The 19029-nt window shown below is 42.6% G+C and overlaps 1 protein-coding gene across 1 annotated transcript in view; it reads right to left on the bottom strand.

Moving 5' to 3' along the window:
- Window positions 1–472: 472 nt before the first annotated feature.
- Window positions 473–19029, bottom strand: part of RAMP1 (receptor activity modifying protein 1) — a 92247-nt gene continuing 73690 nt past the window's right edge. The window contains exon 3 of the mRNA XM_053283796.1: window positions 473–2165. Coding sequence (XP_053139771.1) covers window positions 1910–2165 — 256 coding nt within the window. The 3' untranslated portion in view covers window positions 473–1909. The remainder of the gene's footprint in view (window positions 2166–19029) is intronic.

Below are 19029 nucleotides of genomic sequence, written 5' to 3'. Positions count from 1 at the left end.
ACAGCTTGAATAAAAGGGGGAAAGATGTATTGTATGAAACGTAAGAAATCAATTGTGTCCAAAATGTTCAACCTCTATGCTGCTGTTGGGTTTTATTATACCAAAAAAAAAAAAAAAGCAGGGGTTGCTACAGCAACAGCAAGTCTTCTTCCAATACCAGATCAATATCCAGCTATTTAATAGGGTAACAAAAATTGTTATTTGACATGTGATTCCATTCTCTCTCTCTCTAACATACACCCCCACCCCCCACCCCACAGAAGTCACACTGTGTGTGTAGAGATCATCTCGCAGCCCTTTTGCTGGCAGCCAAGAGCAGGGATGGGCATCCATGGACTCTTCAGTAGGTCCCCTTCGTATGGATTCCATCAAAGTTAACCAGGCATTATTTGTTGCAACCAAGGTCAGATGGTAAAGTAACCCAGATTTCATTTACTTGCAGACACAGGATATCAGAAGCATTCATTAAAACTTCTCAGTGTTCTAAATGACATTTTAATTAAGATAATTTCTATAGAGTGATACCTCACAAAATACATTATGTGGCTGATTATTGGCAAAATATATAAATAGTAAGTTGCTATACCTCCCCTTGCCACTGTAAATCTGCCAAACAATAGCTGGCTGTCCCACACCAGCCATTTTTGTGGGTGGTTTGCACCAGAATATACCACATATATATCACAAAGCTGGGTAGACCACAGCTTATACAGAGAGTGTGTCCTGATTAGTACTCTAATTTTCTCCTCTAGGGTGAAAGTGTGTGCTTCGTTGTTATGTTCCTTATGCATGTTTGGGCAAATACCCTGCAACTCTCTCATCCTGACTATTGCCCTGCTGCTTTTCTAGCATAGAAGCCATCCCCCCCCCCTTTTTTGCTCTCTTAAAAAAAAATACTGAAAATGCACATTTTCACCTGTTCCTTTGTAAATAACAACATCCACATTGGCTTGTTTGTTTGTGTTTGTTCTGACATTACACAGCCTAAGGTGCTCCTCAAACCCAAGTTGGAAGTGCCCCCCCCCCATTTACATTCCAGCAATGTTACTGGAGTTTGTACATATGTCTGCATGATTTTAAAGGTGCACAGCATATCCTACATGTATGCATATCCTAAGGGCGAAAAATAAATTTCAAATTACCTGACCCAAAGAGCAGCCCAGTCTCAAAGGAAGTGTGTAGGGAGAGAAAACAACCCTAGCCCAATAGAAGGACTTTGAGAAAAAATCAGGGATGACTCAAATGCAAAGTAAATTTGAAAATGAAAATCAAGGAGGCACTGGTGCGCACATGCCTTTAAACCTGACCAAACTGTGTCATGACCTACTTCAGATGTGGAGAGAAGCAGTTTTAGTCCCTGATGTCTTGGCTTTAGCAACATATTTGTTATCTGGACAATGTGGATAGTTATAACACCTCTCTGGGAGACAGAGAGGTCAGAGAGGTCATTCACACAAGCAAAAACTGTTCTACCCAGGTTTGGGAGCTGGGTGTGCAAACATCTAGGTAGGATGAGGGAGAAATGATTGTGTGGAAGCAAGGTAGGAGAAAAACCTGGGTAGCTTTTCCTCCTACTTTGCTTCCACACAATCGCTTCTCCCTCCTCCTACTTAGTTGTTTGCACACACTCAACCAAAAATTGGGAGTACACCCAGCTCCCAAACCTGGGTAGAATGCAGTTTATGCTTGTGTTAATGACCTCAGCATGTCTTCTACTATTGGACATTGTCTAGAAATGCTCTTTTTTGACCATAGAAAGAGTAACAAAACTATTTATTCAGTACAACTTGCTTAGCATCCAGTGTGAATCTGTCAGCATTCCCTGAATCTGAAGGTTGTGGAGACTTTCAAGTACATCTTCACAGATCGAAGCAGACCTTGCACTTTGCCTCCAGGGTACCAAAGAAGTTTAGACAATGCCCTCACTGCGTTTGCTCCTCCAGACTACTAGTGCCGTCATTAGAAGAGTGACAAAAATGGGTACCACAATGAACGGACAAAGAATGGTGTTAGGGGGGTCACTCAAAGCCCTGCCAGAGATAGGGCAGTTTTTGAAGTAGTTCTTGTGAATCGATATGAAGAATTCGTCCACCAGATGATTTGGCCAGAAAAAATTATGCTGCACTGTTAGGAAGATGGTACAGTTGGTAAGCTCCTCATACCAGCTGAAAAAGAGAAAAGGACATTTGTAAGAAGAACATCTAGAGAGCCAGTGTGGTGTAGTGAGTAGAGTGTTGTACCAGGACCAGGGAGACCTGAGTTCAAATCCCCATTCAGCCATGAAACTCACTAGGTGACTCTGGGCCAGTCATAGATCTCTCAGCATAACCGACATCAGAATAACCTACTTCATATAACTATAAACATAACAATGTACACCGCTTTGGGCTCCTTGGAGGAAGAGCAGGATATAAATGTGTATTATTATTATTATTATTATTATTATTATTATTATTATTATTATCATTAAGCACCATTCCAAAAATGACACAGAGGCAAAACTGGAATTGCCCTCAAGTCTGCACTCAACAGAACTGCAGTCATTCTCAGCTTCCCGACTGAGTACACCCTAAAGGGTGCACACAGTTTGCTTGTTGCATTCACACTTTAAGCCTTAAAGCATCTTAGAAATACACCTAAAAAATGACCGGTGAGGTGGCCCAAAGAGTGATTCAGCAAGAAAACCAAACATGACTAATTTTTATTTAATGTGCTGACCACTCAGAACTAAATACCAATAAGGGTTGTTTGCCTTTTACATCTCCAAAATGTTGCCCTGGCTAGATATAACTCGGTAGGTCCATTGCTTGCACAACATGATATTACAAGATGTGTTCTACTCCCAGATTACATGATCGATCTTTGTGATCCAGGGACAAGGATCATGACAACACATTTCTGTCTAGAAGAGAAAAGCCCCATGCAGCCATTCAGTCCCAGGGGTTTAGCTATAACTGAGCAGATGGGTTCAAAGAAACCGAGTCCCCGAGGGGCCCCCAGCTCCACCACTCCCTATTTTCTTCCTCACTGCTAGGGGTTGCCAGAGAGAGGGATGGACACAGGTCCCCTCTGCCCTAGCTACGCCCCAGGTAGGACCATGTGGCCACAGCAGCAGGCCCCATCCCTCTGCATGGCACTTGTTGATCTTACTATGTCTGCAGGGGACAATCTGAAGTGTACAGATTGTGCAACAGGAGCTTGCATGCATTGCCATCTATGCACATAGCCCTGCTGCAGATGTTATGATCAACTCACAAGTGTCAGACATGCAGAAGAGACAAGGCCTGTTTGACAGTGGTCCATGACAGTGATCCCCTCTGCCAGGTGTTCACTGAATATCTGCACTGATCTAGTTAAGTGACACAAAAGCAGGTGCTTCATAGGGGTCCAAGGGCTATGATTACTTTTCCTGGACATTAATTCTGGCCTCTTGGTGCACTTCTGTTTCATCTAAGACAAGTTCTTCTGTGTGCACTGAAGTTGCTGACAGTTACAATTCACAGTTATCTCAGAGTGAACGGAAAGCAAGGGAATGTGGCTAACACACCCTAGTAATCATAAGTCAGCGTTGTGGATTGGAGTTTCCAGTCCCACATCAACTGACGCTGGTGCCTCTAGTCATGTAAACAAGCTCATATGGCATTGGATTAGCTCGAGTAGCAAAATAGCTGCTTCTGCTGATATTGCAACTGGTCTGGCTGCTGAGCCTCTAACTGGCAGAGATGGTAGCAGAGGGAGAGAATGGGATCAGGGCTGCCATATGGGAAAACATCCAGGTCTCCTGTACATTTAAGAGTTGCATAGAAGAGGGAATGTCAGCAGAGGCAGAAAGGCTGCACCTGCTGAAATCCCCTCTTCTGTGTATCTAGGCCTGTCCTCTTTTCCCATATGGCAGCACTAAACGTAGTGGTAAGAAACTCTGCTTCTGAACAGGAGGAGGTGAAGGAGAGCAACGGCATCAACTGCTGCTGCTGCTGCTGCCACCACTAAAGGAAAGGATGGAGGCGGGTTGGGAAGTGGGGGCTACGTGGTGGCAGTGACAGGCAGAAACCCCTGCTCCTCCACCTGATCCTCCACCTCCACCCATTAATGTGTTAGTGTCATTTTCTGAGCAGCAGCTAGGGTTATCACACAGTTACTTGGTTTTAAATTGACGGAGTCTGTGTTTACTGTTTTAAACAAAAGGTAATGTAAATACATAAGTATGCACATTACAAAATTCAGTGTAGGTGCTTTTGGAAGATTCAAAAGAAAAAGAATAGATTCTCTTAGGTGTAACTTGTCGGTTAGCTCCTGTTCTCCCTACCCCTCCTAACTGTTGGCTGAAAGCAGAGCAAATAATAATAACAAAGAAGAACAACAACAGCAGCAGCAGCAGCCGCCGCCAATAATGATGTCTCTAGACTCAAAACCAGTCAATTTGGGATTTTCCACTGTGGGAGAATTATCTGGAACCTGCCCTCTTCTCTTTAGCTTATTGACAGGGGTGTAACTATAATGGGGCAAGGGGAGACAGTTGTCTGGGGGGCCACTGCCTGGGGGGGGCGCAGAGGCAAGTCACATGACTGACTCCCCCAGCTGCGCACCCGCCCGGACTTTACTTCATGAGCTGAGCTTCAGTGAGGGGGGCCCCATTTTAAAATTTTGTCTCTGGGCCCACTCCAACCTTGCTACGCCCCTGCTTATTGCACAAGTATCAGAACATGGGGACTGTTCTGTAGCATATCTCCTACACCACAGGAGAACACTGACCACAAACAAACAAACAAACAAACAAACAAACAAAGGCAGCACTGCATCCACTCTTTGAATTCTCACATTGAAATGCCAGATCAAGTGCTCTGTTGCTATCTGTGTAACTTTTCCACCTGAAATTAGGATGTAGGCATGCTTTGATCCAACTGCTGATGACATACAGAGAGCCTGAAATGCTGGTGAATGCATGAATGAAAGGGTATGTCAATCTGAGGGCTACAATCAATTCTGGGAATTGTCATGCATTTTCGGTTGCATGGAAACCACTTTCTTTCCTGTGTGGGTCTGTGTTCTTAGGAGCTGACACATTCAGAGTACAGCAAGCTGGAAGATACCTTAAATTAAAAGAGATTCTTGGAAAGGAAGAAACATCCGAATTATCTTTTTACATGTTATCAGTCACTGGAGATAATTGCTGCATGGGGAATAGATTGCCATTTGTGAAGTAAAGCAAGTGTTTGCAGTTCTAGCAAGTTATGATTAGAACAGGAGCTGGGGCCTTGCTTTGAATCAAAACCCTCCTTGCCTGAAGAAAGGAATGTAAAAGCAGAGCAGGGCTTTCAGGCCTGTGACACCCTCTCGTTGGTGCTCACTCCCCAAAGAGGTCTCCCAGGGATCCACCTTTGCACCCTTTTCACATACACTTTTTTAAATCCAGGGAGGTCTTTAAAAAAATAATAATGCAGAATGGCAATGCTGAGCTTGATTTAAATAGGTATTTCATTGCTGCCGGTTCTAAAATATTGCAGGCTTTAAATGTTGTGGTATATTTGTTTGTTTGTTTGTTTGTTTGTTTATATTTTTACACCGCCCAAAACTTACATCTCTGGGCGGTTTACAACAAGATTAAAACTAAAAAATTAATTAAAAACGAAAACAAAAAATTTAAAAGCAAGAAATTTAAAACACAATTTAAAATTTTAAAACAATATTCTAAAAACAACATTAAAACAATCAAAACAATATCAGTTAAAAGTCTGGGTGAAGAAATGCGTCTTTAGAGACTTTAAAAAAGATGTCAGAGATGGAGAGGCTCTTATTTCACTAGGGAGCGCATTCCAAAGCCTCGGGGCAGCAACAGAGAAGGCCCGTCCCTGAGTAGCCACCAGATGAGCTGGTGGCAAATGCAGACAGACCTCTCCTAATGATCTCAATGGGCGGTGGGGTTTATAATGAAGAAGATGTTCTCTTAAAAACCCAGGGCCCAGGCTGTTTAGGGCTTTATAGGTTATGACCAACACCTTGGATTGAAACATATTGGCAGCCAGTGTAACTCCTTCAATACGGGAGTAATGTCGTCTCTCCTGGATGACCCAGAGACCAGCCTGGCTGCCACATTCTGGACCAACTGTAGTTTCCGGACTACGTACAAGGGCAGCCCCACATACAGCGCATTGCAGTAATCCAGTGTCAAGATTTTTAACAGATATATTGCTTTACTACTTTGTTTTATTGTTTGTTGCTTCAAGTATTTTACAGCAAAACAACCAATACACATTTTGGGGGGTATTTATGGGGTATTTAAAGTCAATTTTAAGTAATACGCAGCTCCGTGATTAAAAATTAAGAGTGTTTAGGACAGGCTCCTGTCATTTGTGAGAGTTAAAGCAAATTGTGCTCTTTGGAGTATTCAGTTTCAATTTTAAGTAACTGATGCTGACCTGATTAAAAATAGAACTCTTTCATATAATTTGCTGTCATGCAATCTCTATTAGGAGCATTTGTTGGTGCTGAGCAAGGCTTGATGAATACTGCAGCACCCAATGCTATTATTCAGTACTAGCATAATCAAGACTGAGTCAGAAATATACAAAAACATAAAAAATAAACAAAGCCAACCCCCACCCATGCCTTTGAACTTTCTAAATTGTCATGGTTTAAATCTTCATAGATAGATAGTTAGTTAGTTAGTTAGTTAGTTAGTTAGTTAGTTAGATAGATAGATAGATAGATAGATAGATAGAGTTATATATCAATGGGCTGAAGGGCACACACAAAATTCTCCCAAGAGAAGGGAATATTCTTGGAGAGGTAAAGAAAGCTCCAGAATTTGGCATACTAAGGTTGAAATCATAGGGCAACTAAGGAGGAATCAGAATATCCCCAGTATTTAGCTCTTGATTAACTCTGCATAAAATGTTCACATCATTTCCTGTAGTTACTATCACTGAAAGCTGTGTTGATCTGCACATTTTTTCCTCAAAATACAATTCTCAAAGAATTGAAGAGAGACTGAAGAGGCTGTGGCAGAAGCCACTGGCAGATATAACTCATGTAGAGTATGGCAGAGGTGCAGTGGGCTGCAATGCAGACCCCAAAGGGCATCATCAGACACACTCTCATGCACATCCCATGCACATACACACAACACACTCTGAGCCTTATGCCTGATAGGCCCTACTTTAAGAGATCCTCGCTGGCTGCTAAGGATGTGCAAGAACCAAGGTTCGAGCACTGATTCAACACCATGGGGAGAGGAGTGGAGAGAAGGAGCTTTTAAGGAAGAGGAGGGCAGGTCCTTCCCTCATCCCAAGTATTTGTGTGTGGCGCTAGCACACACATGGCATCTGCACATGCAAGGGTGGCATTTACATGGTCAGCAACACCATGTGCATGCTGGCACTGCCAGTGTTCACTCTAACAGGGATTCCCAGATGTTGTTGACTACAATTTGGGGATTATGGGATGTCATAATCTGCCATAATCTGCACCAGCACACACATAGCATCTCCACACATGGTGGAGAGCAGGTAAAGACCTGCTCCTTATCTTATACACAGTCCCTTATGTACATTTTAGAGATTTGTTAGATTTGTGCTCTTCTTCAAATGGAAAACCACGGACTTTTTTCCTTTTCTCCCCTCCTTCCTTTTGTTGTTGCAGCCAGAAAGGATATGCCCTAACTGAGGTATGAGCAGTGGTTTGGCGCTGTGGGAGGCAAGAGCTTTATGAAAGAGGAGAGCACCCACTCTCTACTTTTGTAAAGCTCTTGCCTTCTACTGCAGTAGTCCATTACAGATGCAAGCTGTCCGCATTACTATTTGAACCGTCTGTGTTTGTCATCACATTGACCTCTTTGACAATGTAGGGAGCCCTAAAATGAAATGGGTGACCTATCTCAATTTAGTTAGGTTTGAACTTCGTTTATTTTATCAGTGGGTTGCTTTGATTTGTGCCAACTAATGCTCCATTTGTTGCATTGTACTTACTGTGAGCTGAACAGATAAATCTCAGTGGACTATGCCAAGAGGACCTGATATAGGCCATTGGTATTTCAGCCCCTCTGCTGCTTATTTGCTCGGTTGTTGTGATGTCACAAAAGCTTTGTCATTCTTGGGCTAGATGGCTGACAGCTAATAGACAATGGAGAAACCTTTCATTCTGAATTCTGAGGTTCACGGGCAACTTCTGAGCAAAATAAAATGGCCATGTGTTTTCAAATGACATCTTGCAGGTGCAGATCAATTGTGTGATCTCAGAACCATTCACTTTGCTTCTTATACCCCGTTTTAAAAATACAGAATCCTAGAAACCCCAGCTTTGGTTCAAAGTGTTAAGGATGCATTCTAGCTCACAAGACTTTTGCAATTGTGAAACATACGATTTCAGTAGCACTGAATTTGCCTTGCTTTCTGACTCATACGCTAAGAGGTATACCAAGATCTTGAAAATAATGCTTGAGCCAGCCATAAATCAAGGCATTTTTAGAAGAGGCTGTTCTAGGGACTTATTCAAGCTACTTGAACTTTGCTGTTGTGGTTTTTAATGTCACTGTAGCCTAAAAACAAGGCCTAATAGTACAGAGTCAGCTATGCACATTATCATGTGTTATTCTCCAGTCCCAGCGGAAAGGTTCAATGTACTTTCAAACTCTTTGGTACAGGAGCAGCCAGTGAGGGCAGCGCCGGGGAGGGGGGCAGTGAGAGGCATCTTTATGGAGATGATAAGCAGGTGTTTACCATCCTGGAAGCAGCACCTGCAATCTACAGCACTCTGCCCACAATCCCATGCAGGGTGGCAGCACTCCACTCGGCATCCAGCGGGACCATGGCACAGCCCTAGCCTCTGTGCGTGCATGGGGCTTCCGCACATGTCCAGAGACCAGCGCCACGCCACAGCATTGCTGGCTGCCGGGTGGAGCGCCTCAGCCCTGCATGGGATTGCAGGAGGAGTGCCGCAGCTTGCAAGTGCTGCTTACACAATGGTAAGCACCTGCTTATTACCTCCTTAAAGGTGCCCCTTGCCTCCCCCCAGCGCTACCCTCACCAGCCGCTCCTGCTTTGGTATAATACAACGTTTCCAGATCTGAAAAAGAAAAGAAAAAAGACCACAGATTTCAGCAGAAATAGCGAATTTCAGTTACAATTGGATTACTTTTCCTCTTGGTGGTAGAAACCTCGACAGACAAACTCAATGAAAAAGTCAGGTGTAGACTTGGAGGAATGGTGGAGCAGGTGCTCACACTCACATCACACTCACTTTGAAATGCCTTTCAAACATCTCTTGCCACATTCTTTGGAACTGATTTCCACCTTCAATAAATTCAAATCAGGTGCATTAGAGAGGCACCGACTCCTTATAAATGCCTTTCAGAAAGATCACTTCCCTGCTGTAATTTTCACGGCAATTTCTTCCATCTTGCATAACAGAGAGAGACTCTTTTGACATCCAGATCTCTCAGATTCGATCCTTGGCTGTCCCACTTTAAATTCCACTCCCATCTCTATTGATGAATCCACATTTAGGGAAATAACACGTCACAGTTTTTGCCAATCATTATTTAACTGGTCTCACTGATTTTTTTTGCGGGGGGGCGGTCTTATCAAACTATGATAATGCTTTAAGGGACAAATCCAAGTATACAGTCATTGACTGACATTCAGAATAAATTATTCATGACCAGTCCCATTGAAATTAATGGGAAAAGTTAGTCACGACTAACCTGTCCCATTAATTTTAATGGGACTGCTGATGAGTAATTTAGTCTGAATGTCAGCCACTAACACTCTCAAAACCCTCTTTGAAAACTGAAGATTAACAGTGCCAATGAAGCCCCTCTCACCCAAAACAATAATACAAATACTAGAAAACACTTTGAAAATGTTGAACTGAACCACAGCCATTTTAGGGAAGTCGCACAGGGCGAAAGTAAAGTAAGGTTGTGCTGTCGATTCCTGGTGACCAAAGAGCCCTGTGTTTTTCTTGGGTAGAATACAGGAGAGGTTTACCATTGCCATCTCCCATGCAGTATGAGATGATGCCTTTCAGCATCTTCCTATAGCGCTGCTGCCCGATATAGATGTTTCCCACAGTCTGGGGAACATACCAGCAGGGATTCAAACCAGCAACTTCTTGCTCTCCAGGCATGTTACTTCCCCACTGTGCCATTAGGTGGCTAGCAGAGTTGAAAAGAATGACCTTTTCAGCCATTTTATTTCTCCCAATATCATCATATATTTTATTAAGGGAAGTGGTGGGTGGAGGACAATAACAAAGAAGAAAGAAGGAAGGAAGGAAGGAAGGAAGGAAGGAAGGAAGGCGAAGAAGATCAAGGACAGCCGTAATTTCTCCACACAGATAGAGAACAGCTGCTAGGACTGGTATTCCAAACACATTTCAAGGGAATGTTTAACTCCTTTCTTCCGTCTAAAACTTCCTTCAGTTTGCTAGCAGTTATTGCAGTAAAGTATATTAAGCTAGTTTATCAAAGAATTAAACATTACCTTGAAAAAGATATTATCAAAACATGCTGGGAATACCTATGCTAGTACAATTCAATCTATGCGCCTGTGGAGAGTTACACCCCAACAGACCACTTTATGTATTTGAAGGATGGCGTTGGTTAGCAAAGTGCAAAATAAGCATTGTAGCAGAGGACATGGTTGAAGCAGATTCGAGAAACTGAGATTGAAAACGGATGCAGCTGTTCTTATGGAACTTGTCCCCAAACAAAATACATTTAAATGGTGAACCTGTCTCTAATCCCTCTTTTGGCTGGCTAAATTTGGTATTCTTGAACACGCACAGAAGTCATGAGTAGTCACATTATGGGGGGAAATCCATCCCTACCTTGGTTTTTTGATTTTCTTATAATTTACAAACACAGCTACCTGTGGTTTTTGTATTTGAAGTGCGGCCTGGTTAGTGAGTGTGTGTATATGTAACTCTTCCAGGGGGCTACTGGAGTTTGTTTGCTGGGTCATAAGAAAAACTGTAAATCTTTAGGTACTAATTTGACAAAGTTTGTCTTTTTCGGGACAGTATATATTTAACTCTGTATGCATAGAAATCCCCTTGAGATATCCTATGGATTATGAAGATACGGACTTTGAGACACTCACATTAGCACTTTACTGAAGCTTTATTGTAGAAGTTGCCCCTTGGAAAGTCCCCACATACATTTTAAAATAACATTTACATTAAATGTAAATGAGATTAATCCAAACTCTCCCCACATGAGCTCATCTTTCCCTGAAAATGTTCCCCGCCCCCAGCTAGGAGGCCTCAGACTAGAAGAAGAATGGAGAGGGTGGTAGCTTTCCAGCTCCAGACAGTCTTGGAGGAAACTAATTATCTAGACTCGTTTCAAACTAATTTTAGGTGGAGTTGTGTGGTGGAGATTGCCTTGGTCAGCCTGATGGATGATCTCCAATGGGGAATTGACAGAGGGAATGAATCTGTTGGGCCTTTTGGATCTCTCGGCAGCTTTCGATACTATCAGTGGAGTATAGCATGGTGTAGTGGTTAGAGTGCTGGAGTAGGACCGGGGAAACCCGAGTTCAAATCTCCATTCAGCCATGAAACTAGCTGGGTGACTCTGGGCCAGTCACTTCTCTCTCAGCCTAATCTACTTCACAGGGTTGTTGTGAAAGAGAAACTCAAGTATGTAGTACACTGCTCTGGGCTCCTTGGAGGAAGAGCGGGATATAATGTTAAATAAAGAAATAAAGAAATAAATAATAATAATAATAATAACTTAGATTAGAAAATAAAATCTCCAGGCTTAGATCAGATGCTAGTAAATTGAAAGATATGAAAGACAAGAAGCTGAAGAATGAAAACACCAAACAGTATCTCATCCAAAAATACCACCTAGATTCAAGGAAAATTAGAGAAGTCCTAGAAATAATAAAGCAGCAAATAACAGCAGTGTCAAAGAAGATTAGCAGGTATGAAGCCAGAATTACACAACACAGGCAGAATCTCCAATTCCAGTCGAATCAGAGACATTTCTACCAAAGCATAGAAGGAGAAACTGCAAGAAACCTAGAAACACCAAATAAAAAAGAAACAGTGCAATTCTGGCAGAAATTATGGGACAATCCAATAGATTATAATAAAAAAGCAGGCTGGATGAAAGAGGTCAAAAAAATCTAACCAACAAATGCAAGATCTAATAATAACACCAGAATTAATAAGTGAAAGAGCAAAGAAAATTAAAAATTGGACTGCTCCAGGCGACGATGAACTGCATGGCTTTTGGCTTAAACACCTAACAAGCCTTCATAAACAACTATCAAAACAGTTCAATCACATTTTGCAAGGAGCTGATATTGAACAATGGCTAACAACTGGGAAAACTCATCTCATCATGAAAGACCCAGCAAAAGGTGCAGTTCCAAGTAATTATAGACCGATAACCTGCCTGCCAACCATGTTCAAATTATTAACTGGAATAATAGCAGATGAAGTGATGCAACACTTATTTACTAACAAACAGCTTCCATTTGAACAGAAAGGAAATTGCCCGAACACCAGAGGCACAAAAGACCAGCTGCTGATTGACAAAATGATTTTAGAAAATTGCGAGAGAAGAAAAACAAATCTAAGTGTTGCATGGATTGACTACAAGAAAGCCTTCGATTCGTTGCCTCACACATGGATACTAAAATGTTTAGAAACAACTGGTGTCAGCAAAAACATTCAGATATTTATTAAAAAAGCAATGAGCATGTGGAGTACACAGTTAACAATCAATGGCGAGACACTTGGACAGGTTAGCATTAGAAGAGGCATTTTCCAAGGGGACTCACTATCCCCTCTGTTGTTTGTAATCGCCATGACCCCACTTTCACAAATACTAAACAAAAGAGGCCTCGGATACCAAACATCTAAAACATCAAGTCAAATCAACCATCTGCTGTACATGGACGATCTGAAGTTGTATGGAAAGTCCCAGTCAGAAATCGAATCACTGCTAAACACGCTCCGTAGATTCAGTAGCAATATAGCAATGGAATTTGGACTAGACAAGTGTGCTGCATTAATAATGAACAGAGGGAAAATAAGAAAAACAGAAGGAATAGAACTGCCCAATGGAAGCAACATCAAGAACCCGGAAGAGAAAGAACATTACAAATACTTGGGCATTCTCCAGGCTGATAACATCGCACACACTGAAGTTAAAAGAAAAATTGGAAGTGAATACATCAGGAGAGTTAGAAAAATCCTCAAGTCCAAACTCAATGGCGGGAACACCATACAAGCCATAAACACCTGGGCTATACCTGTTATCAGATACACTGCAGGAATAATAGACTGGACCCAGGCAGAGCTAGAGACGCTAGATTGTAAGACCAGGAAAATCATGACCATCAATCATGCTCTGCACCCCCACAGTGATGTAGATAGGCTCTACCTCCCTCGCAGCTCAGGTGGGAGAGGAATGCTGCAAGTCCATCAAACAGTAGAGGAGGAGAAAAGAGGCCTTGAAGAATATATCAAGGACAGTGAAGAACATGCACTTCAAATGGTCAATAATGCGAAACTATTCAACACCAATGAGACAAAGCAGGCCTACAAGAAAGAACAAGTCAAGAACCGAGCAGAAAAATGGAAAAACGAGCCCCTGCATGGTCAATATTTGCACAATATACGTGGAAAATCAGACGTCACCAAGACCTGGCAATGGTTTAAGAATGGCAACTTGAAGAAAGAAACAGAGGGTTTAATACTGGCTTCACAAGAACAGGCACTAAGAACAAATGCAATAAGAGCAAAAGTCGAAAAATCCACCACAAACAGCAAGTGCCGCCTTTGTAAAGAAGCAGATGAAACAGTGGACCACCTAATCAGCTGTTGTAAAAAGATTGCACAAACTGACTACAAACAAAGGCATGACAAAGTAGCAGGGATGATACACTGGAACATCTGCAAAAAATACAAGCTACCTGTAGCCAAAAATTGGTGGGACCATAAAATTGAAAAAGTGGTAGAAAATGAAGATGTAAAAATATTATGGGACTTCCTACTACAAACAGACAAACATCTGCCACACAATACACCAGATATAACTGTAGTCGAGAAGAAAGAAAAACAAGTCAAAATAATCGACATAGCAATACCAGGGGATAGCAGAATAGAAGAAAAAGAAATAGAAAAAATCACCAAATACAAAGCTCTACAAATGGAAATTGAAAGGCTGTGGCAGAAAAAGACCAAGATAATCCCAGTGGTAATTGGTGCCCTGTGTGCAGTCCCAAAAGACCTTGAAGAGCACCTCAACACCATAGGGGCCACAGAAATCACCATCAGCCAATTACAAAAAGCAGCTTTACTGGGAACAGCCTATATTTTGTGACGATATCTATAATAACCAACAGTATTGATGATAAAATTCAGCCGTCCCAGGTCCTTGGGAAGGACTCGATGTCTGGATAAAACAAACCAGTCAATAACACCTGTCTGACTGTGTAAACAAGAAATAATAATAAAATCCATAGTATCCTTCTGGACCATCTGAGGTTGGGAATGGGAGGCATTCCCAACCTTAGAAACATTGCATTGTTTTGCAATGGTTCTGCTCCTACTTCTCGGGGAGATTCCCAATGGTGTTGTTTGGACACTGTTGTTCTTCAAAATCTGAACTTTTATATGGTGTACCCCAGGCCTCCATACTAGGCTTGTGCCCAAAACGTTTCGGAGGCCATTGTAAAGGCTTCCGAAACGTTGCGGTGCTGGGGCAGGATTCGGTGCGTCGGCACCGGCGGGGGTACTACTTTAAGGGCGGGGGAAGGTGTACTCACCCCCCCGCCGCGTTTCCCCCGCCGGCGCTCTCCAAATTTCAAGCCCCTCGGAGCGGCAGCGTTCCTCCCTGCTGCCCCGTTCCCCCCATCAGCCGGAAGTGGCCGGAAGTCGCGAGCGTGCGGGCGTCTGTTGTGCGTGCGCGCACACGGCAGGCGGGCGGGCACGTGCGTGCACGATGGGCGCATGCACGCTCGCGACTTCCGGCCACTTCCGGCCGACGGGGGGAACGGGGTGGCAGGGAGGAACGCTGCCGCCCTGAGGGGCTTAAAATTTGGAGAGCGCCGGCGGGGGAAACGCGGCGGGGGGGGTGAGTACACCCTCCCCGCCCTTAAAGTAGTACCCCCGCTGGTGCCGAAGCCTATTCAGGCACATCCCTACTCCATACTGCCTCCAATTCTCCTTAACATGAAACCGCTGAGAGAGATCATCAAGATATTTGGTGTAGGGTGTTATCAGTATGCTAATGACACCCAAATCTATTTCTCCATGTCAGCACCATTGGAAAAAGACACAAGCTCCCTAAACGTCTGCCCAGAGGCAGTGATGGATTTGAGAAGGGATAACAAACTGAGACTGAATCCAAATAAGACAAAGGTGTTTATTGTGCAAGGTCGGAACTCAGGAGACAATTTCAATCTTCCAGTTATGGACAGGGTTACACTTCCCCAGAACGGACAGTTATGTAGTTTGGGAGTCCTTCTGGATCCAAACTTCTCTCTGGTGTTTCAGGTTGAGGCAGTGGCCAGAGGTGCTTTCTACACCAGCTGTGTCAATTTCTCAAGACAAAGTACCTCAGAACAGTAGTACATAATATGCTGGTAACCTCCAGACTTGACTGCTGAAATGGGTTCTATCTGGGGCTGCCTTTGCACATAGCCTGGAAACTGCAATCAGTGCAAAATGAGGCAGCCAGGTTGGTCTTCAGATCATCTTGAAGATACCATATTACTCCTATATTAGAAGTACTATGCTGGCCACCAATCTTATTTATTTATTTGTTTGTTTGTTTGTTTGTTTGTACATTTTATACCCCACTCTTCCTCCAAGGAGCCCAGAGCGGTGTACCACATACTTCGGTTTCTCCTCACAACAACAACCCTGTGAAGTAGGTTAGGCTGAGAGAGAAGTGACTGGCCCAGAGTCACCCAGCTAGTTTCACGGCTGAATGGGGATTTGAACTCGGGTCTCCCCAGTTCTAGTCCGGCACTCTAGCCACTACACCATGCTGGCTCCTGTTTCCAGATACAATTCAAGGAAAGCCACCTAATGGTGCAGTGGGGAAACGTTTGACTAACAAGCAGAAAGTTGCCGGTTCAAATCCCCACTGGTACTATATTGGGCAGCAGCAATATAGGAAGATGCTGAAAGGCATCATCTCATACTGCGTGGGAGGAGGCAATTATAAACCCCTCCTGTATTCTATCAAGAGAAAACCACATGGCTCTGTGGGCACCAGGAATCAAAAATGACTTGACGGCACACTTTACTTACTTTACAATACAAGATGCTGGTTATAACCTATAAAGCCCTAAACAGCTTAGGCCTGGGGAGTCTTCATTTTGAGCCCTATCACCATTTGAGATGATCTGGAGAAGTCCATCTGTGGTTGCCATCAGCTCATCTGATGGTCACTTTGGGATGAGCATTCTTATACTCGAGACATTGGAATGTGTTCCCTGCTGAAATAAGAGCCTCCCCCTCTCTGACATTTTTTAACGACACTTTTTAACGACTTTAAAGACACATTTATTTATCCAAGTTTTTATTTAGAATTGTGGTTTACATCTTTTAATTCTTGTTTTGTTTTATGTTGTTGTGAGATGCAAGTTTGGGGCAGTGTACAAATATAATAAACAAAACAAAACAAAAACTCTGCAAGGAGAAGAGCAGCTTAAATCCAGCGGTGTGGTGGAGGAAGTCCAAGGTCCAATAAACCTGGAACTGAACGTTAACAGGCCCCAAGATCATCCTCAGAAGTGCGACAATAAGACTTACATTTCTTGGTGTAAAGATTAGCACAATTTCTTGGTGTAAAGATTAGCACAATACAGCTTATGGAGTACTTGGCTTATAAGGGACCTTTATTTCAGTACAACAATCCTTGTCATATTTTGTAGAGTTGCATAGAAACAAATGCTAGTATCCCAGGCATTCTCCACTTCCTATCTTTTTGGAATTGATGCAATCCTGTTTTGAAATAACAAATGGTTTTACAAGTTAAGCAACACATTTTGTGCTTCTGTTCTGTTCAGGGATTTACCCTAAAAGACACGTTTTCCAGCAACTGTCTTGTCTGAGAAATACAACTTAGAAAGGAATTGAACATCAGACAGAAGCCTTTTCAAGCAAAACATGACACTCTTAAAGCAGGTAGTGGGAAAAGGTGGCTGAATATTTCTCCTCCGGGAAATCACTTTATAATAAAACTTGGCAGAGAGATTAATACATCCTACAGAACACAGATCTTCAAATACTCAGCTGCATTGTGCCTCAGAGGTATTAAAAAGGGAACAGAGACAGCTGCATACTCCAAACCTCTCTATAAGCTGAATTTAAAAAAAATACTAAAATATAAATGCCACAAATAAAATACTTGTGGAGAAGAGCATAGTTGTTACCAATTTTAAAATGGCTTCAGAAACGGTCCCAAGGAATCCAAACAATGTTTAATGCTTCCAGTCAGTCTAAATCTTCACATTAGGCAGGGGATCCAAAAACCCTGTAACATTATATCTAGATCTTATAACATGACACTCCTAACAAATGCTACAAATAGCCAAGAACATTTGATTGAACTTGCGTAGGTAAAGAAGCACCTGCCCAACTGTTATGTGAGTGCCCTTCAAGGAGGACAACTTTTGGATCCATGCCTTTTACATTTCACACAATACACAGGGTCACTGAAGGACCCCAAAGACCTGTGTAGCCTAAAGGGCAAAAAGAAGATCACTGTGTTCAGCTACAGTTAAAAGTCAATTGGAAAATGCAGACAGAAGTTTGTTTTTAACTCTACATTAGCTGTGTGTTTCAGATTTATCTTGCTTTCTGAATTTTTAGAATAGCAGGAGGGAAGGCTGAGATACACTGTTCGGGCCCTTAGCTGCTTAGGCGACGGGAGCACCTAAGCAGCCCGTAACAAGACAATACATTCCCCCCTCCAGCTTTGGAAGCAGATCGGGGACTGAGGGTTGTCCTCACAGCTGTGCTAAGTGGGGTGGGGAGCAGGGGACTGTCCTTGACCTTTTGCAAAGGCAAGATCAGGGACAACAGGAGGGTCAAAGTCCTGGTATCCAAGAGTTTCGGCTTGACTATGAAGGCCACTCAGATTTTGTGAATGCACTCTTGCTTATGAATGAAAGAAGACCTTCCTGGATGCTACCAATGTCCATTTAGTCCAGCTTGCTTTGGAAGAAACCTAAAAATCTAGAGGCACTAACTAGGTGGACCATCAAAAACTAGTCATGTTTCATCACTAGACCACATTGTACTTCCTGCCCACTCCTAATGGAAAGGACCACATTATACATACATACATACATACATACATACATACATACATACATACATATTGTACATACATACGGCTTGTTTATATAACCAGGGCTGCTTCTCACAAGATACATTGTACTTTACAGTGTTAAATGGAGAAAGAGAATTCTAGACTGGGTTTCATATTCCAAGTTAGCAAGCAATGGGTGGTTTGTTTTAATGGTCACAAGGACCTCTGCAAGGCTTTGGACTAAAGAAGTATATCAACAAAATAATAATGTGTATTCTTGCAGCTTCTTGAGCAAATGCAGAACTGCAGGCCACTGGGCTAGATTTACCTTCTTCCATGAGGATAACTGCATGGCCTGCATGTATCTCTGGAAGTTAAATTGGATTATGTGATGGTAACTTAAGCGATGGCACACTCTACCTCAAGAAATTACAGACAAAAGCTGTAAGACAAGGGTTTCTAGAGTTATAAGACAAGGGTTTCTAGAGTTATAAGACAAGGGTTTCTAGAGTTATAATGGAAACAGGCAAATCTTGTTTGGAAGTCAAATATTAAATGCAGATTAGTTTATATGCTATTTATCTATACTGTACGGTTACAGTCTTTGGAACCATGCTTTATTGTACTTTTTAAAAGACTCACATGTAGAAATTATTGAGCAGGATCCAAACTAGTGTTGCACCAGCATAAGGACATTGCCTAAGGATGTTGTGCAAAGAAAGTAACCTCTGCAGCAGACTAGTTGTTGC

This window comes from Hemicordylus capensis, chromosome 1 (assembly GCF_027244095.1).
Source record: "Hemicordylus capensis ecotype Gifberg chromosome 1, rHemCap1.1.pri, whole genome shotgun sequence".
In the NCBI taxonomy this organism is placed as follows: Eukaryota; Metazoa; Chordata; class Lepidosauria; order Squamata; family Cordylidae; genus Hemicordylus; species Hemicordylus capensis.
Note: the sequence above shows the minus strand (reverse complement) of the source record. Positions and strands in the feature narration are given on the sequence as shown.